The sequence below is a fragment of the Pelophylax lessonae genome, assembly GCF_965119305.1.
Source record: "Pelophylax lessonae genome assembly, chromosome: 13".
Lineage (NCBI taxonomy): Eukaryota > Metazoa > Chordata > Amphibia > Anura > Ranidae > Pelophylax > Pelophylax lessonae.
Window position 1 is genome coordinate 176,792,643 of NC_138780.1, and position 20,820 is coordinate 176,813,462.

General features: G+C 45.0%; 1 protein-coding gene across 1 annotated transcript in view; it reads right to left on the reverse strand.

The window, feature by feature from the left end:
* Nucleotides 1–20,151, reverse strand: part of AMN (amnion associated transmembrane protein) — a gene marked incomplete at its 3' end in the record, with an annotated part of 102,411 nt that extends 82,260 nt beyond the window's left edge. Inside the window, exon 1 of the mRNA XM_082242677.1 lies at nt 20,059–20,151. Within this exon, the coding sequence (XP_082098803.1) occupies nt 20,059–20,098 (40 nt within the window). The 5' untranslated portion in view covers nt 20,099–20,151. The remainder of the gene's footprint in view (nt 1–20,058) is intronic.
* Between the last annotated feature and the right edge of the window lie 669 nt (nt 20,152–20,820).

Below are 20,820 nucleotides of genomic sequence, written 5' to 3' on the forward strand. Positions count from 1 at the left end.
GCCAATTACAAGGCTTAATTCCTTTTAAAACCCAGCTCGGAACAATTGGAAGACATCATACAATGTGTTGTATACAGGAGAAGGGCTGAGCAGATCTGTCAGGAATCTCACATTTATGATTTTGCCTACCAAATTATTTTTTTTTTATTCTGGGCGGCCAGTCTTACAATTTACAAATCACTGCCACACTGCACAGCCAGGCAAGCAAGGCTCCTATCTCATAGTAGCAACATATAGCTTCCAGCATCATCCCAGCACCTGGTCTCTTGACCAAAGAACCAGCATCATTATCTATATCCAACTAGCAGAACCAGGATATAGCAGTGATCATAAACCAAAATGTTGCCCGTGCAGAAATACAATTCATTGGATGGAAGTTTTATTAGTCTATTAGTGTTTCCCTGGAGTTTCACTTCAACGCTGTGCTATGAAATAGACCTGAATAGTAAGAGAGATCAGATTGCACAGACTGATGAATGGTCTAGAGCAGGGGTATCAAACTCCATTTCATTGAGGGCCACATCGGCATTATGGTTGCCCTCAAAGGGCCAGTTGTATCTGTAAGACTATGTATGCAGAGTTCAGGAATGTGCTACATACAGAGTGCAGGGTTCAGGAATGCGAAACATACAGAGTGCAGGGTTCAGGAGTGCATTACCTACAGAGTGCAGAGATCCTTAATGCACTATGTACAGAGTGCAGAGATCAGGAGTGCACTACGTACAGAGTGCAGAGATCAGGAGTGCGCTACAGACAGAGTGCAGAGATCAGGAGTGCGCTACGTACAGAGTGCAGAGATCAGGAGTGCGCTACGTACAGAGTGCAGAGATCAGGAGTGCTCTACGTACAGAGTGCAGAGATCAGGAGTGCGCTACGTACAGAGTGCAGAGATCAGGAGTGCGCTACAGACAGAGTGCAGAGATCAGGAGTGCTCTACGTACAGAGTGCAGAGATCAGGAGTGCGCTACGTACAGAGTGCAGAGATCAGGAGTGCGCTACAGACAGAGTGCAGAGATCAGGAGTGCGCTACGTACAGAGTGCAGAGATCAGGAGTGCGCTACGTACAGAGTGCAGAGATCAGGAGTGCGCTACGTACAGAGTGCAGAGATCAGGAGTGCGCTACGTACAGAGTGCAGAGATCAGGAGTGCGCTACGTACAGAGTGCAGAGATCAGGAGTGCGCTAGAGACAGAGTGCAGAGATCAGGAGTGCGCTACGTACAGAGTGCAGAGATCAGGAGTGCGCTACGTACAGAGTGCAGAGATCAGGAGTGCTCTACGTACAGAGTGCAGAGATCAGGAGTGCTCTACGTACAGAGTGCAGAGATCAGGAGTGCGCTACGTACAGAGTGCAGAGATCAGGAGTGCGCTACGTACAGAGTGCAGAGATCAGGAGTGCGCTACGTACAGAGTGCAGAGATCAGGAGTGCGCTACGTACAGAGTCAAGAGATCAGGAGTGCGCTACGTACAGAGTGCAGAGATCAGGAGTGCGCTACGTACAGAGTGTAGAGATCAGGAGTGCGCTACGTACAGAGTGCAAAGATCTGGAGTGCGCTACGTACAGAGTGCAGAGATCAGGAGGGCGCTACGTACAGAGTGCAGAGATCAGGAGGGCGCTACGTACAGAGTGCAGAGATCAGGAGTGCGCTACGTACAGAGTGCAGAGATCAGGAGTGCGCTCCATACAGAGTGCAGAGATCAGGAGTGCGCTACGTACAGAGTGCAGAGATCAGGAGTGCGCTACGTACAGAGTGCAGAGATCAGGAGTGCGCTACGTACAGAGTGCAGAGATCAGGAGTGCGCTACGTACAGAGTGCAGAGATCAGGAGGGCGCTACGTACAAAGTGCAGAGATCAGGAGTGCGCTACGTACAAAGTGCAGAGATCAGGAGTGCGCTACGTACAGAGTGAAGAGATCAGGAGTGCACTCTGTACAGAGTGCAGAGATTAGGAGTGCGCTACGTACAGAGTGCAGAGATCAGGAGGGCGCTGCGTACAGAGTGCAGAGATCAGGAGTGCGCTACTTACGGAATGCAGAGTTAGGAAGTGTGCTACATACAGAGTGCAGAGATAGGGATTGTACTGTGTACTTGCAGGAAGATCATCTGTCCCCGCCATGCAGGGCAGGCAGGTATATGGGAGAGCCACGTACCGCCAAGAGGAAAGCTGTCCTTGTAAACACAGAAGGCTTCTGTGTTTACAAGTGATAGTGGTGAGCGGGGATCAGAAGGTGAGAACCAGAGGTGGTGGAATGGAGTTCCACCACGTTCTGGCTATAAGAAAGCCCTGGCTGCAAGGGCCACATGAAATAGTCTGGCGGGCCGGATTCGGCCCCCTGTAAGGTTCTGGCACTCTCAGTGCCTCCTATCACATCATTTCCGGGTGCTTTCCATCTACCTAGATAGATGAAGTACATATAGGTGTGTTTCCCTTTAAGAGTGCTGACATCATCACTGAGCGCTGGACTGAACAGCTATTTAAATCACTAGCTCTCACTCACATGTGTTCGTTCAGCCTGTTGTGTGCCTAGATGTGCCTTGATGCTAACCTGTCTTGAAGCTCTCATGCTTGCAAGCATACCTCGCTGTCGGAACCACGCTGCGCTGATCCCTGTATCCCGCTACCGGATCATCCGCTCTTGTCGAACCTCTCCTCTGCTACATTGCTACTAGTGATAAGTACCCCACAGGGGAAGCCTCAATAACCTTCATACTAAAGCTTACACTGTCTAGCTCTGCTTACTAAGGACTGTTACTACATCTGCACTATCTAGATTGCTAGCTTTTGAGCCTACTATCATCTGCTCTTGCACTGGGTTGGTCTCTCCTGTATGTTCACCTGCTATTCTATCATCTGCTACCATACATGATTGCTAACCTATCTGCATCCCACCTGTTACTATCTCATTCTCAAGAACATTCCTCTCAAGTGTCTGTCACCTATCGTCTCTACTCAACCTGTCTCTTCAGCCTATCACCTCTATACTACTATATACATAGATCACTCCAGGAACTTCTTATTGAGTGTGTGTATTTACTTGCTGAATTGAGATCATCCACACATGATGAGTCTTTGGGAGTTGGGATTGGTGTCTCAGCGTTTCTCTACATGACTACTGAAGTGGAATATTTCTGCAGCTGTAAATCCACATCATACATAAAACGCAGGAGCGTTACACCCCCGGGCCTTGTGTTTGACACATGTGGTTTAGAGGAAGGACACACCGCCTTCATCTCTCTTGGTCAGAACTGACTGACTATTTCCTGTCCTAGTGACACAAAAGAAAATGAGTGCAAATCTTTTCAAAGTAAACAGAATCTTAGAAAGTTGTCACCAGATCAGGTGTCACCATTGGGCACCTCTAGTTCTAATGACAACGCAAACATTTAGGATCTCTTTTCACCTTTTTCTTGGTGACAGAAGAGGGGGGGGGAAACAGACATGAATAATGATGTGTACACGTTAACCCTTTTACTGCCACTGTAAAAAGTTTCCTGTAAACTTTACGGACTCTCAAATAGAAGTAACATTTAGTTACATCAAAAACTGGCCCCTCCCCCTATGAGTGTCCAAGGGTCATCTGTGCATGTCCTGAGTCTGGGACATCCATCACCGCTTTCAGGATGGAGAGTGGAGAGATGAAAAATATTTGTTTCTGAGACTCCCCTGTGATCAATGCACCCGTAAGTGCTCAGCTTCGAGCACTTCCAGGTTCACAACAACCAGACTGAGTAAAATCTGTACTGGGTCTGGCTGGGAAAAGAGCAGAGAAGACATTAGGGGTATAATTATCCACATATGTCATCACATATGGGGGGACTTACCAGTCACCTTGTAGTAGCAATAAATGGCAAAAATTGGGAAGAACCCAAAGAAAATGCGAGATTTGAAAAAGGGGATAGGTTCTAGGTGTCAAAACCTGTCACCCCAAAAGGTATGAAAGGAAAAAATAGTAAGAAAGAAAAAAAGACACAGCTAGAAAAATAAGAAAGAACTAAGAAAAATGAACAGAGGGCTGATGGGATTTTTAAATGGTACCCTACCACTTTATGTATATAGACACATTGTCATTGGATAACAAATATCTAATTTATTAATACAAAAACATTAAAAACAGTTACCACATAACAGACAGAAATATAAAAGATACATGTTAATAATAAACTCCTCAGTACTAAGTACATCCGATATGGAGAGACCGGATATTAACCCAAGTAGCAATAAAGTTACAGAGTAACTCCACTTTTGTTAAGAAAAAAAAAAAAAAAAAACATTCCCCCCTGGGTGATCTCTGTACATTGCGGGGATTTTGACAAACTTTGTTGCAGATTCCTACCTTTTGCTATTCTGAAGAAATAACTATTTGTTTGTATGTGCCCATGTTCTGAGTGAGTCTAATGGGAGTGGTTTTATAATTATCAACCAGCTGCTGCACCTGCAGTGCTCCAATGAGAAAGGCTGCAGGGCCTGCATCCTTTAGGTGTTGATTTCCTATTGGGAGTATCTCACCAAAAAATTACATTTTTGTTCCAGGGGATGCCTGAAATCTGACTTTTATCTTAGTGCAGATTTCTGAGAAAATCAGGGAGCCAATCACACAAGCAGGTTATTCTTTAACCACTTTACGACTGCCCTATTGCAGCTTTGCTGCTACAGCGCAGCGGCTGTTTGCAGGTTCACACACACACACATATATATATATATATATATATATACAGTGGGTACGGAAAGTATTCAGACCCCCTTAAATTTTTCACTCTTTGTTATATTGCAGCCATTTGCTAAAATCATTTAAGTTCATTCTTCTTCCTCATGAATGTACACATAGCACCCCATACTGACAGAAAAACACAGAATTGTTGACATTGTTGCAGATTTATTAAAAAAGAAAAACTGAAATATCACATGGTCCTAAGTATTCAGACCCTTTGCTCAGTATTTAGTAGAAGCCCCCTTTTGATCTAATACAGCCAGGAGTCTTTTTGGGAAAGATGCAACAAGTCTTTCACACCTGGATTTGGGGATCCTCTGCCATTCCTCCTTGCAGATCCTCTCCAGTTCTGTCAGGTTGGATGGTAAACGTTGGTGGACAGCCATTTTTAGGTCTCTCCAGAGATTCTCAATTGGGTTTAAGTCAGGGCTCTGGCTGGGCCATTCAAGAACAGTCACGGAGTTGTTGTGAAGCCACTCCTTCGTTATTTTAGCTGTGTGCTTAGGGTCATTGTCTTGTTGGAAGGTAAACCTTCGGCCCAGTCTGAGGTCCAGAGCACTCTGGAGAAGGTTTTTGTCCAGGATATCCCTGTACTTGACCGCATTCATCTTTCCCTCGATTGCAACCAGTCGTCCTGTCCCTGCAGCTGAAAAACACCCCCACAGCATGATGCTGCCACCACCATGCTTCACTGTTGGGACTGTATTGGACAGGTGATGAGCAGTGCCTGGTTTTCTCCACACATACCGCTTAGAATTAAGGCCAAAAAGTTCTATTTTGGCCTCATCAGACCAGAGAATCTTATTTCTCACCATCTTGGAGTCCTTCAGGTGTTTTTTAGCAAACTCCATGCGGGCTTTCATGTGTCTTACACTGAGGAGAGGCTTCCGTCGGGCCACTCTGCCATAAAGCCCCGACTGGTGGAGGGCTGCAGTGATGGTTGACTTTCTACAACTTTCTCCCATCTCCTGACTGCATCTCTGGAGCTCAGCCACAGTGATCTTTGGGTTCTTCTTTACCTCCCTCACCAAGGCTCTTCTTTCCTCGATAGCTCAGTTTGGCCGGACGGCCAGCTCTAGGAAGGGTTCTGGTCGTCCCAAATGTCTTCCATTTGAGGATTATGGAGGCCACTGTGCTCTTAGGAACCTTAAGTGCAGCAGAAATCTTTTTGTAACCTTGGCCAGATCTGTGCCTTGCCACAATTCTGTCTCTGAGCTCTTCAGGCAGTTCCTTTGACCTCATGATTCTCATTTGCTCTGACATGCATTGTGATCTGGAAGGTCTTATATAGACAGGTGTGTGGCTTTCCTAATCAAGTCCAATCAGTATAATCAAACACAACTGGACTCAAATGAAGGTGTAGAACCATCTCAAGGATGATCAGAAGAAATGGAAAGCACCTGAGTTAAATATATGAGTGTCACAGCAAAGGGTCTGAATACTTAGGACCATGTGATATTTCAGTTTTTCTTTTTTAATAAATCTGCAACAATGTCAACAATTCTGTGTTTTTCTGTCAGTATGGGGTGCTATGTGTACATTCATGAGGAAGAAGAATGAACTTAAATGATTTTAGCAAATGGCTGCAATATAACAAAGAGTGAAAAATTTAAGGGGGTCTGAATACTTTCCGTACCCACTGTATATATATATATATATATATATATATATATATATATATATACACACACACACATACATACACACACCTTAGCCCCCACTTCCTGGTCGCAGGCGCACCTGCCCGCAGCCGGTGGCTAGCTCCTGCTGTGATTGTGTACAGCGGGAGCCAATCAGCAGGTACCGCGGACTCTATGTCCGCTGACATTGTTTGGTACAGAGGCAGTACGGCAGTCTGTCTATGTAAACAAGGCATATTGCCGTTCTGTTACTAGCGAAGGCATGGTTCCTGTGTTCCTGCAAAGCAGGGCCAAGGATTCATGCCTTCCCCTAGTAAAAGCACCTCCCCCACAGTAAGAAAACACCAGCTAGGCACACAGTTAACCCTTTGATCACCCCTGATGCTAACCCTTCCCAACCAGTGTCATTAGTACAATGACAGCGCATATTTTATCTGTATCTGGTTCCCAAAAAAGTGGCAAAAGTGTCAGTTAGTGTCTGATTTGTCCGCCGCAATGTCGCAGTCCCGCTATAAGTCGCCGATCGCCTCCATTACCCTCTGAGGGATCATTCGGGTGCACTCCCTGGTTGCAACAGGAGCATGTGGAAAAAATGGACTGGATGGCAGCACTCCGAAACAATCACATTGATTTAAAGATAAAAAATAAAAAGATGAACATACCACAGCGGAGATGAGAACAGAGAACAGCTGATCTGGCATCATCTCCGCTGTGGTATATTCATCTTTTTATTTTTCATCTTTGAATAAATGGGATTGTTTCGGAGTGCTGCCATCCAGTCCATTTTTTCCACAAATCCGCGTTTGTGTATATATTTATACACAGTATCTCACAAAAATGTATTATATTTTTTCATATAAATTCCATAAAAATATCCCATAGTTTGGAGACGCTATAACATTTGCGCAAACCAATCAATATACGCTTATTGGGATTTTTTTTTTTACCAAAAATTTGTAGCAGAATAAATATTGGCCTTAACTGATAAAGAAATTCGTTTTTTTTTTTGTTACATTTTATTGGATGAGTTTTATAGCAGAAAGTAAAAAAATATTGGTGTTTTTTTTTTTTTCAAAATTGTCTTTTTTTTTTGTTTATAGCACAAAAAAAAAAAAAAAAAACGCAGAGGTGATCAAATACCACCAAAAGAAAGCTCGATTTGTGTGAAAAAAGGACATAAATTATATTTGCACGACCGCGCAATTGTCATTTAGACTAACGCAGTGCCGTGTCGCAAAAAATGGCCTGGTCATGAAGGGGGGTAAATCTTCCTGAGGTTAAGTGGTTAAAAAGAATCGGATTGGAGAGAAAAGAGCCTAATAACATTTCATTTTGCCCCCATTTACACAGAATAAATGCCAATTTTTTTTTTCCCCCTAAATACGCTCCTGATGAAGACGAGGATTAAAAAAAAAGATTTTTCTCGGGCACAGAAAATGTTTTTCAGAGCTCAGATCTCCAGTGTTGTGCGTAAATCGCAGAGTTCTGCAGGAAAGAACTTGTATTCTTTCGGCTCACAGCAGTCAAGTAAGCGTTTCTATATTTAGCCGCTGACAATACAATGTGCTGCGGTACTATTTCCCTTCCCGGAGCTGCGCAGCTATTTTCAGATGGCAATTTAATTAATTGAAAACGAAGAATGGACGTTTTTTTTTTTTTTTCTTTTTATGAATAGAATTGAATGGCTGCATATTTTAGAGGACTGGAGCGATATGGCTCTTCACTTCCGGTAACTACCAGCTCTGGAAACGTGCGGCGTGTGGTCTGGAACCCTAAAATCTCAAACGCTTCTATTGTGTAGTCCACTCTGAAATCTGAATGGGTTCATAACAGGCCCCACGCAGGAAAAGCAGCTTATAGGCCCACTTTCGCACTTGTGCGACTTATCCTGCGACTTGGGACTGCAAAGTCACATGACAAGTCCTACCCAATGATTTCCAATGAGTACAGTTCGTATCTGTGCGACCTCAAGTCCCCAGTGACTTCAAAGTAGTCCCTGCACCACTCTGATGTGACTTGAGGTCCATAGACCTCAAGATTACACAGGCATTGCTTCAAGTCGCATCAAAGTCACATAACTTTCAGGTCGTACAAGTGTGAAAGGAGCCTTAAGTTAAGTGTTCTTGTTGCCATAGTAACTCCTTTCTGAGATTGAAAGGAGGTGATTGGCCGCTGTGAGAGAGGCAAGTGTAACTGTAATGTTCTGCAGAAGGAGAGGGCAAAGCGGATTTCTGACTTGAGCTCCAAGTCGGTATTTGCATACATTGTATGCCAACATCCATGGCTGGGACAAGGCGTGGGAAGGAGGGGCGGCTGCCCTTGGCGCAGTGGTTTATTGCAGGGATGGGGGTGCCCTGACGCTAAGGGAAGGAGGGGGGGGAGCAGTTTGGTATCTTTGCCCTGGGCGCTGGATGACCTTCTCCCAGCACTGCTAACATCCATAGCATGATGTGCTGCAGAGGTAACAGACATACATGAATGTGTAAGAGGGGCTACAATTGGCGCCAAGAGCACAAGTCCTTGCCCCACTCCTGCTTTTGCTAGAAAGACAGGCCCCACCCCCCATTGTTGGCTCCCCCACCCCACAGTGCTGCTCTGGCTTCCATCTTCTCCTCCACCCCCCCCCCCTCCTTCCCGGCTGTTACGGGGGATGTTTCAGGATGGTGAGCGGGAGAAGGATCTAGGATCTTCTCTAAATATACACAGTGAACACACTCGCTCACTGTGTCCATTCATAACGGAAGCAATGTAAACTGCATTTACTATGCTTCAGTTTGTGAATGAACAGGAAGCCGCTCAGCGCAGTCTTTGACTGTCCAGTGCAGCTGAAGCTGTAGAGAAAGGCATGTGTGCTTGAAGCTTTGGAGTGCACACCCTAATGTATTGCATTAGGGTTTGCACAGGAAAGCTCAAACACACATGCGTGTTTGTGTATATATTTATACACAGTATCTCACAAAAATAAGTACACCCCTTGCATTTTTGTAAATATTTTATTATATCTTTTCATGTGACAACACTGAAGAAATGACACTTTGCTACAATGTAAAGTAGTGAGTGTACAGCTTGTATAACAGTGTAAATTTGCTGTCCCCTCAAAATAACTCAACACACAGCCATTAATGTCTAAACCGCTGGCAACAAAAGTGAGTACACCCCTAAGTGAAAATTTCCAAATTCGGCCAAAAGTATCAATATTTTGTGTGACCACCATTATTTTCCAGCACTGCCTTAACCCTCTTGGGCATGGAGTTCACCAGAGCTTCACAGGTTACCACTGGAGTCCTCTTCTACTCCTCCATGATGACATCACAGAGCTGGTGGATGTTAGAGATCTTGCGCTCCTCCACCTTCCGTTTGAGGATGCCCCACAGATGCTCAATAGGGTTTAGGTCTGGAGACATGCTTGGCCAATCCATCACCTTTACCCTCAGCTTCTTTAGCAAGGCAGTGGTCATCTTGGAGGTGTGTTTGGGGTCGTTATGTTGGAATACTGCCCTGTGGCCCAGTCTCTGAAGGGAGGAGATCATACTCTGATTCACTATGTCACAGTACATGTTGGCATTCATGGTTCCCTCAATGAACTGTAGCTCCCCAGTGCCGGCAGCACTCATGCAGCCCCAGACCATGACACTCCCACCACCATGCTTGACTGTAGGCAAAACACACTTGTCTTTGTACTCCTCACCTGAACCAAAAAAGTTAATCTTGGTCTCATCAGAGCACAGCACATGGTTCCAGTAATCCATGTCCTTAGTCTGCTTGTCTTCAGCAAACTTGTGGGCTTTCTTGTGCATCATCTTTAGAAGAGGCTTCCTTCTGGGACGACAGCCATGCAGACCAATTTGATGCAGTGTGCGGTGTATGGTCTGAGCACTGACAGGCTGACCCCTCACCCCTTCAACCTCTGCAGCAATGCCGGCAGCACTCATACATCTATTTCCCAAAGACAACCTCTGGATATGACACTGAGCACGTGTACTCAACTTCTTTGGTCGACCATGGCGAGGCCTGTTCTGAGGGGAACCTGTCCTGTGAAACCGCTGTATGGTCTTGGCCACGAGCTACAGCTCAGTTTCAGGGTCTTGACAATCTCCTTATAGCCTAGGCCATCTTTATGTAGAGCAACAATTCTTTTTTTCAGATCCTCAGAGAGTTCTTTGCCATGAGGTGCCATGTTGGACTTCCAGTGACCAGTATGAGAGAGTGAGTGATGACACCAAATTTAACACACCTGCTCCCCATTCACACCTGAGACCTTGTAACACTAACGAGTCACATGACAGCGGGGAGGGAAAATGGCTAATTGGGCCCAATTTGGATATTTTCACTTAGGGGTGTACTCACTTTTGTTGCCAGTGGTTTAAACATTAATGGTTGTGTTGAGTTATTTTGAGGGGACAGCAAATTTACACTGTTATACAAGCTGTACACTCACTACTTTACATTGTATCAAAGTGTCATTTCTTCAGTGTTGTCACATGAAAAGATAGAATAAAATGTATTTAAAAAATGTGAGGGGTGTACTCACTTCTGTGCGATAGTGTGTGTGTGTGTGTGTGTGTGTGTGTGTGTGTGTGTGTGTATATATATTAAAAAGGATCAAGCTTACCTTGTATAAACATATAATGTGAAATCCCTCCTACATGATCCATTATGAAGCCTACCCATTTGCTAGAAACCAGTGACATCACTGAGAATGCAGCCTATCCATTCACTTTTGTGAGATACTGTATATATATATATATATATATATATATATATATATATATATATGTGTGTGTGTGTATATATGTATATATATATATATATATATATATATATATATATACACACATACATACACACACATACTGTATGTGTGTGTCTGTGTAAATCCAGAAGTGAACAGGCAGCAGCTTCAGCTGCCCACAGTTAAAATGGTGGCTGCAGTCAGAGTTAGTGGAGGGAGATTTCTGCAGCATATTTGGAAAGTACAGGATAACAGTATATATAAAATAATATTTAAAGTGGTTGGAGGGAAGCTTCAGAATGGCAAATATGTTTTTATAACAAATTATGTGAGCAGACTGCAGTTCCTCTTTAGGGTACTTGCACGGGGCACTGATGTTTGAATATCAGTATTCCTGGCCAAAAAGTATTTGGGCGTTTATTTTGCACGTGTTTATGCCTATTTGTGCGTACACAAGTTCCAGTTCTCTTGAAAATGAAAATCTTCTTCTTCAATCTAACATTTTTTTTTTTAAATACTGACTGGTAACTTAGATTTCTGCATTTTTATTTTTTTTACTCATCTATATGCAGAGCATATTTACACGCATGTGTGTACAGACACACTAAAAACAATGGGCTGCATTTAGAGCAGTAAGGAAAAAAAAAGCCTTTTTTTTTTTGTTTTGTTTAACATACTGTTACCAGTGCAGTACAGCATCATCATATTCTGGGGTTGGGTTGTCTCCTACTGACTGGTGACAGTACGAAAAAATAAATAAATACATTTTTCAAATTTTTTTCCCATTTTTTTTTTTACGATTTTTGTTTTAACACATTTTGACTAGAGCAATATAATGTTACCATAGTAACATTGCACTACTCTGGCGAAGTGATTATTTTTTTTTTTTTTTTTAACATATTGTTTTTGCTTATAGCAAGGAATTTCATTGCTATAAGCAAGCATTTTACTGAATGAATTCATTCACTTCCTTTTGTTGTGATTGGCCACAGCTAATCACATGGCACAGATGGGCTGTGATTGGCCCAGTCTGTACCATGTGTTTAATGGGACCAATCACAGCTAGCAACACAATTGTACACAATGGATGGCTTGAAAGGAAGTCATCCATGGTTTACAGCGGTCATGTGACTTGCTGTGATTGGTTACAGCGGTCACATGGTACGGGAAGCAGGCAGGTACACTGATCAGTCATTGGCTGTGCCCGGTGGACGCAGCCGGTGACAAATCGTGCCGCTGCGTGGCCCGCGAACGCGTGCGAAGCGCAATTCGGGAGGACATTATATGAGGTCCACCTGGATCGACGAGAGGCCAGCCTCAGCGTCATTTGGCCAAAGGCTGAGTGGGGACTGGTTAAATAATGCCTTTGCTGTAGGCGTAGGGCATTCAATACCCCCCGAAGCCTGACTGAAAAACTCCCGGAGGTGACATAGCCCCGTCCTGCCTTGTTGCTAGGATGAGAAAAACAGCTGCACCTAAGAAGCAGTATATATGGATGGATTCGGTCCTGTGCTTCACTGAACTTACGTCACAACAGCATTTCCTCCTGCTTATTGCTCTTCCCCCTTCATGGCTCTGGAGTTAAGCTCCAAGGAAAAAACTAACAGTGAGCTACCCAGGTGGATCAGATGTAAGTGTGTGAATGACTGTGCTGCAGCTAAGGCTCCTGTAAACCTGCCAAACAAATATATGTAAAAGCCGCCACTCGTTCTTGGGCTGTACAATCTTCTTTATCAAATCACAGGATAAAATCCACGCAGGAGAGTGCTAACATGTTTCGGCTCTTGTCGTAGTCAAGAGTTAAGCTGCCTGTGGGTGATGCCAAGTCAGCAGGTGATCACACTCTCTGAACAGATTTCGTCAACTGCAAAAAGCAACATTTGAAACAGGACAAGGTGAATAGTGAATAGACTGTCCTAATGCAATGCATGGCAATCACCTGCAACTGTGAATAGGCCCTAAAAATTCCACAGTCCTCCTTTAACCACTTGTCAAACGCAATATGTATATAAATGGATTTTTGTAAGATCTTACCGTAAAATCCTTTTCTCTTAAGCTCATTGACAGACGTAGTCTTCTTGATTCTCAAGAGCTGGGTTATGTTGTCTCCGCAGGAGTAGGACTAGGCAGAAAGACAAAACGTTCTGGCTCCACCTTAGGGGCAGTCCCTGAGGGTATATCCTCCCTCTCTCTGCTACAGGGAATCAGTTCTGTTTAAAGCAGTACAGAGAATTTAACCCAACCCAACTCAATGATAGAGGGGCGGGTACTATGTCTGTCAATGAGCTTAAGAGAAAAGGATTTTACGGTAAGATCTTACAAAAATCCATTTTTCTCTATCGCTCATTGACAGACGTAGTCTTCTTGATTCTCAAGAGCTGGGACATCCAGAAGCAGTGCCACAAATGAGGGGTGGGATTGACAAAATCAAATCCAATCTAGAAGGCCCAACCGGTGCCAAACTAGAAGTTTTAAAGGCTCATTATAAACAAAGAATGAGACTAAAGAAAAAATTTTCCAACGGAAAAAAAACCCTCGAGGTAGACCACTGGTCTCCTCAAATTGCGGCCTGCAAAACCTTGCGGCCAAACGAGGCATCAGACGATGCCATTACATCAACTTTATAATGTTTAGAAAAGGTATGCACCGACGACCAGGTAGCCGCCTTGCACACCTGGATCACTGACGCCTGATGGCGAAAGGCCCATGACGCACTAAGTGCCCGAGTGGAGTGCGCCTTAACAGGGAACGGGGGCTCCCGACCCTTAATAGAATAAGCCTGCACTACCGTCTGTCTGATCCATCTGGAAATGGTCGCGGCAGATGCAGGCAACCCCTTTTTGGGTCCATCTGGGATCACAAAAAGTGAATCCATCTTGCGAAACGAGTCTGTCGTTTTCAAGTATACCCTGATCGCCCGGACCACATCCAAGGAGTGTAACGCAAACTCCCGAGGATGACTGGGCTTAGGACACAGGGAAGGTAATGCAATTTCTTCATTCAGATGAAATTCTGAAACCACTTTTGGTAGGAAGGATGGATTCGGACGAAGAACCACCTTATCTCTATGAACCACCAGATATGGTGAACGACAAGATAATGCGGCCAGTTCTGACACCCTGCGTGCAGAAGTAATAGCCACCAAGAAGGCCACCTTCTGGGACAACGTGGGTAGAGGAATCTCCCTAATATCTTCAAAGGGAGGTTTCTGAAGAACCAACAACACTAAATTAAGATCCCAGGGGGGTAACGGCGCGTGCACTGGCGGAGCCAGATGTCGCACCCCCTGGATGAAGTTCCGCACCAAGGAATGAGTAGCCAAAGGCTTCTGAAAGAAGATGGCTAATGCTGAGACCTGACCCTTGATAGTACTCAAGGCCAGTTTCTGCTCAACCCCTTGTTGCAGAAAAGCCAATATTCGACTAATCGAATAAGACCGAGGACGGAACCCCAAAGGTTCACACCATGCAATGTAGGACTTCCATGTGCGATGATAAATCTTTCTGGAAGTCGCTTTCCTTGCTTCAACTAGAGTAGGAATAACTGAAGCTGACAAACCTTTGTCCTTCAGCACCTGGGTCTCAATAGCCAGGCCGTTAAAGCCAGCGATCGTAAAGCAGGATGGAAGATCGGTCCCTGAGACAGTAGATCCTCCCTGAGAGGAAGTCTCCACGGGATGTCCGCCACCAGTCTGACCATGTCGGCGTACCAAGCTCGACGAGGCCAGTCCGGAGCTACCAGGATTACTGGGATTCCTTCCTCCTCTATTCTGCGAAGAAGTCTTGGCAGTAACGCGAGAGGAGGGAAGGCATATATTAGCTGGTATTGCCCCCACGGGGCGATCAGTGCGTCTGCGGTTTCTGCTAGAGGATCGCGGGAGCGAGCCACGAATCTCTGAACTTTCCTGTTGAATCGTGATGCCAACAGATCCACATCCGGGGTGCCCCACCGTAGGCACAACTGGTGGAAAACGTCTGGATGGAGGGACCATTCCCCCTGATCCAGGGTCTGACGGCTGAGATAATCTGCCTGCCAATTCTCCACCCCCGGAATGAATACCGCAGAGATTGCTGGAACAAATCGTTCCGCCCAGCGAAGAATGCAAGCCACTTCTTTGGCCGCTCGGACACTCTTGGTGCCCCCCTGGTGATTGACATAAGCCACGGCCGTGGCATTGTCCGACTGGATCCGAACCGGGCTGCCCTGGAGCTGCTCGGTCCAGTGAATCAGACAAAGTCTGATCGCTCTCAGTTCCAATACATTTATCGGTAACCTGGATTCTTCCGGTGACCAAAGTCCCTGGACAGATAACTGACCGAGAATTCCTCCCCATCCGGATAGACTGGCATCCGTGGTCACTATCGTCCAATATATTGGCAGAAATGACTTTCCCTGGCTGAGCATTGGAGACCGAAGCCACCAAACCAGAGACTCTCTGGTCTGTTTGCTCAATCGTATCTGATTGTCCAGGGATTCCGGATTCCGATTCCATCTGAGAAGAATCTCTTGCTGAAGAATTCGGGTATGGGACTGGGCAAATGGGACTGCTTCGAATGAAGCCACCATCAACCCCAGAACCCTCATGCAAGTCCGAAGGGAAGACCAGCTGTTGGACAGTAACAACTGGACTGCTGATTGAATCTTTCGGAGTTTCCCTACCGGAAGGAAAACTCTTGTCCTGACTGTGTCTAGAATTAGACCCAGATATTCGAGCCTCTGGGTGGGAACCAGAAATGACTTTTGCTGGTTCACCAGCCACCCGAATTCCTGTAAAGAAATCATAGTAATTTCTATGTTTTGTAGCAAGGTCTGAGGAGACTCTGCATGAAGCAGAAGATCGTCTAGGTAACCTAGAATCGATATACCTCTTTGGCGCAGAAGTGCCAACATTGGGGCCAACACCTTCGTGAAGACCCGCGGAGCCGTGGCGAGACCGAAAGGTAACGCCACAAACTGATAGTGGTTCTCCTCTACGGAAAAGCGTAGAAACCGCTGATGTCCTGCGAAAATGGGAATGTGAAGATAGGCGTCCTTGATGTCTATGGACGCTAGGACATCCCCTGGATGCAGGAAGGCTGCTACCGTGCGAATGGACTCCATTCTGAATCTTCTTATGTTGACGAAAGAATTGAGTGCTCTTAAGTCCAGAATTGGACGCACTTTGCCCTCTTTCCTGGGTATTGTAAACAGGTTTGAATAAAACCCTTGAAACCGTTCTGTCCAAGGAACGTGGACTACCACTCCTTGTTGTAGTAGATCTGTGACTGCTCTCCGCAGATCTTCTAAACGATCTGAGGATAGTCGGATATTGGAAGGGAAGAATCGCGCCGGTGGGAGAGATCGAAACTCGATCTTGTACCCTGACCTTATGACTTCGCAAACCCATTTGTCCGGGATTCTGGAAAGCCATGGATCCGGGAACCGGCGAAGACGTCCCCCCACCCCAGTTATGGGTGGGGGCGCACCTTCAGGCTTTGGATGGTTTATCTTCAGGTCTGGAGGGGGCGGGCTTTTGCTTGCCCGACCAACGACCCCTGACGCCTCCTGCAGGAGCTTTGGAGGACTTAGTTTTTTCACCCGCTGGACGAAAAAACCTCTTGTGAGCAGAAAAAGAAGGCCCTCGTCTTTGACGAGTTCCTCTACCTTTAAAATTTTGCGGTAAAAAGGTGCTCTTTCCACCGGTGAGATCCTTAATGATCTCATCTAAGTTGGCTCCAAATAGACGCTCTCCTGAAAAGGGGATATTAGCCAAATGCTTTTTTGGAACCTTGGTCGGCTAACCAACCTTTTAGCCACAGTGTACGCCTAAGAACCACTGCTGAGACTGATGCTCGCGCCAATAATGGAGTGGCGTCTAACCCTGCATCACACACAAACTGTAACCCCTGTATCATTTGTTCCAACAAATCTGATACCGCCTGAGGGACCTCTTCTAAGTCCCGGCGTAACCACTTGGTCCATTCAGTTACAGCCTGCGAAACCAGACCAATAGCTATTATAGGTCTGACTAAGAGGTGATATATGGATCTACAGAGATACACTACACATAAGGTAGGATTATACCTCCTATGTCTGCTGTAATGTTACAGTCTGCTGGGTAGAGTGTTAGCTCTTGAACCAAGTCCACTTCCCACAAACACATGCTGTATTACAAGGGGGACTTGTAAGTATCAGATATATACTGACCATATATGGAGGGGCCCATAATATATACTGCCTCATAATGAGGAAAAAAGGGAACGTTTACTCACCATACCGAACCGACAGGCACCCTCTCTTCACAATACCCTCTCCACCGAGGTGGGGGTTTGTGGACGCCTTGACTCTCTGGTACCTGGCGTCCAAGCGAGACTTTTAACTCGCAAAGTCAGTCCCTTCACTGGGACTCCGTCGCGGCCGACCCAGCGCGGAGCTCTGGTCTGCACGCGCTCGTAGGCAGAAACCGGGGTGACCACTGGATCTCAACATCCAGCCCGTCGCCCGGCCCCGCATACTTACTTGAATATGTCGCGGCCGACCAAGCGCAATGCCATGGTCTGCGCGCGCTCGTAGGCCGGCTGGGGTGACCACAATTGTCGCCCAGTCCGGCATTTTTGCTTGAAGATCTCACAGGAAAAAACACTGGAGAAAACTACCTAAAAAAAATGTCTTTTTCTTAAAGAAAAAAGTCTTGCCAGGACCAAAAGATCCCAGCAAGGAACTTAGGTCCTTACTCCTGACTAGACAGAAAAAAACTGATTCCCTGTAGCAGAGAGAGGGAGGATATACCCTCAGGGACTGCCCCTAGGGTGGAGCCAGAACGTTTTGTCTTTCTGCCTAGTCCTACTCCTGCGGAGACAACATAACCCAGCTCTTGAGAATCAAGAAGACTACGTCTGTCAATGAGCGATAGAGAAATACAAGTTGCGGTTTGCAAGTGGTTTACCGGGATTATGGCTGCATTTCAGCCATAACCCTGGTATTGTTTTTTTTTTCATCCGGCGGCTGTCTTATCCTTGAAAGCGTTCCGAGCGGCTCATGAGCCACTGGAATGCTTGCAGATGTGGCTGGAGGGGACGTCCCTCCTGTCCCGCCGCTCGCCGGTGTCTCTGGGGTTTACCATTTCTGCCAGCTCGCCCGAGAAATGATCCGACGATCCAGTGCAGCTGGCTGGTCACACAGGCAACCAAAGAGTAGATCGTCTTTGATCACCTCTATGGCCTTGGAGGACCGAAGCAACATCATGACATCACCTCCGGTCCAGGTGGAAGTAAACAATTTTTTTTTTGTTTAAAGCAAAAAGATCTAAATTTTTTTAGATATGGGGTCTTTTTTGACCCCAGATTTCTTCATAAAGAGGATCTGTCATCCTTATTTCTATTACAAGCAATGTTTACATACCTTGTAATAAGAATAAAAGTGATAAAAAAAAAAATGAAAGGGGACAGTGTAAAAAAAATTAAATAAAGAAAAAAAAAAAAAATCAAAGGGCGGGTGGTGCGAACAGTGATGGGACAAGGTCATCTAGAGCCCGGGGCGAACATGCCAAACTGTGCCCCCCCCCCCCCCCCAAAAGATGTATGAGCATTATGTGTCAGCCAAACCTCCCCCCCACAAAAACACTTAGAACTAATCTGCATGCTTACCTAAGCATAAATTCCCTCTCCTCCCAATACAAATCCACCCACCTGCTGAATCCTCTACCCCTAAAATTTCCCCTCTTGGTACACATCTTCCCCCCCTTACCTAAAAATCCCCTCCCAGCAGAAATCCCTCCCCCCCAATCTCCTTGTGGTGCCCCCCTATCTCACATTATCCCACAGGGCCCAGGGCAGCCGGCCCTCCTGCCCACCCCTTGTCTCGGCCCTGGGTGCGAATACATATGTAAATGATGTTGACACCACACGTGAGGTATCGTTGTGAACGTAAGAGTGAGAGCAATAATTCTAGTGCTAGATCTCCTCTGTAACTCTAAACAGGTAACTTGTAAAGGTGTTTAAAACATCGCCTATAGGGATTAAGTGCCGTAGTTTGTTGCATTCCACATGCATGCACATATTTTAAGCGTGACATGTTGGGTATCCATTTACTCAGCATAACATCATCTTTCATATTATAAAAATAATTTGGGGTACATATTGTGTGTTTTACTTTTTTTTTTTATTTTATTTTATTTTATTCATTAAAGTATATTTTTTTTTCTAAAAAATGCTGCAAAAAATACAGTGTGACATAAAAAAAATTGCATCGACCGCCATTTTATTCTCTAGGGTCTCTGCTTGAAAAAAATGTATAATGTTTGAGGGTTATGAGTCATTTTCTAGCAAAAAATACTTGTAAACAAAAGGTGCCAGAAAAAGCCTGGTCAGCAAGTGTTTAAGATTTTATTTTTAAACAGACAGCATCCCTCATATTCAGGAATTTTAGTTTTGGCATAGTGCCCCTTTCCCTATGATAATCTGTTGCATAGCATAAAGGAATCCTTCAACTAAAAAGAAAAAATAATAACTAACTCAATGCTGTTGTCAAACTCTCCTTCTGAAAATGCCAACTTCCTGGCTTCCAGATTGACTCTTTGAGTCCCTGGCCTGGAACAAGCCTAAGGTATCTGACATTTCTCCAACTTTCACTTGCTGCATGCTTGATCCTGGGCAACGATTCTAAAGTAATGAAAGCAGACTGAGCCAGCAATCACTTAAAAGCCAGCCACAGCACCCCCCCCATAACCTTCTCATGACAGGTGCGATTGGCATTAGGATGGAATGCGAACATATCTAATCCCTACCTACGGCATCTTTATATTATATCTCTCTCTCTCTCTCTATATATATATATATATATATATATATATATATATATATATATATATATACACACACATACACACACACACACACACATACACACATACACACACACACACATTATATATATATATATATATATATATATATATATATATATATATATATGCAGTATAAAAAAAAACTCTACTTACTAAAAATAAGAACCAAAAGCAAGATTTGTATGCTCCTCATTCTTTACGCGGCGTCTCGCACTTTGACCTTCACTGTGTCAGGTGACAACAAGACACTGAACAGCCAAGATTTCTGCTGCTTAAGCACAAGTCGCAGTTTTCTTTGGTTTTTAAAGGCATGATTCACACGGCACAGCGATGTTCTTTTAAAGACACAGTCCACCCTTTGGGAAAAATTTAATTAATGCGCCACTGATAAAATAAAAAATGTGCATTGGTTACATTTTTTAATTCAGGCCTGCAGAGCATTGCGCCCATGATCAGTGCATTGAGGGTACAATACACAGACTCTTGCATTGCTTAGGCCGCATGCACACTGGACTTTTTGTACAGCTTGCTCCTAGGGGCTTCAGGCATTTTTTTTTTTCCTGCCTCTAAACTCCCCTCCATGTTATCCTACGCGTCTGTGCACACATAGACTTTTAGCAGCGCCAAGTGGTAGGAGAGCTTAGGAGGCAAGAAAAAAAATCATTGCTAACAGTGGGAGGAATAATGTCCCATCATTGGTGTCAGTGGGAGGAATAATGCCCCATCATTGGTGTCAGTGGGAGGAATAATGCCCCATCATTGGTGTCAGTGGGAGGAATAGTGCCCCATCATTGGTGTCAGTGGGAGGAATAGTACCCCATCATTGGTGTCAGTGGGAGGAATAGTACCCCATCATTGGTGTCAGTGGGAGGAATAGTGCCCCATCATTGGTGTCAGTGGGAGGAATAGTACCCC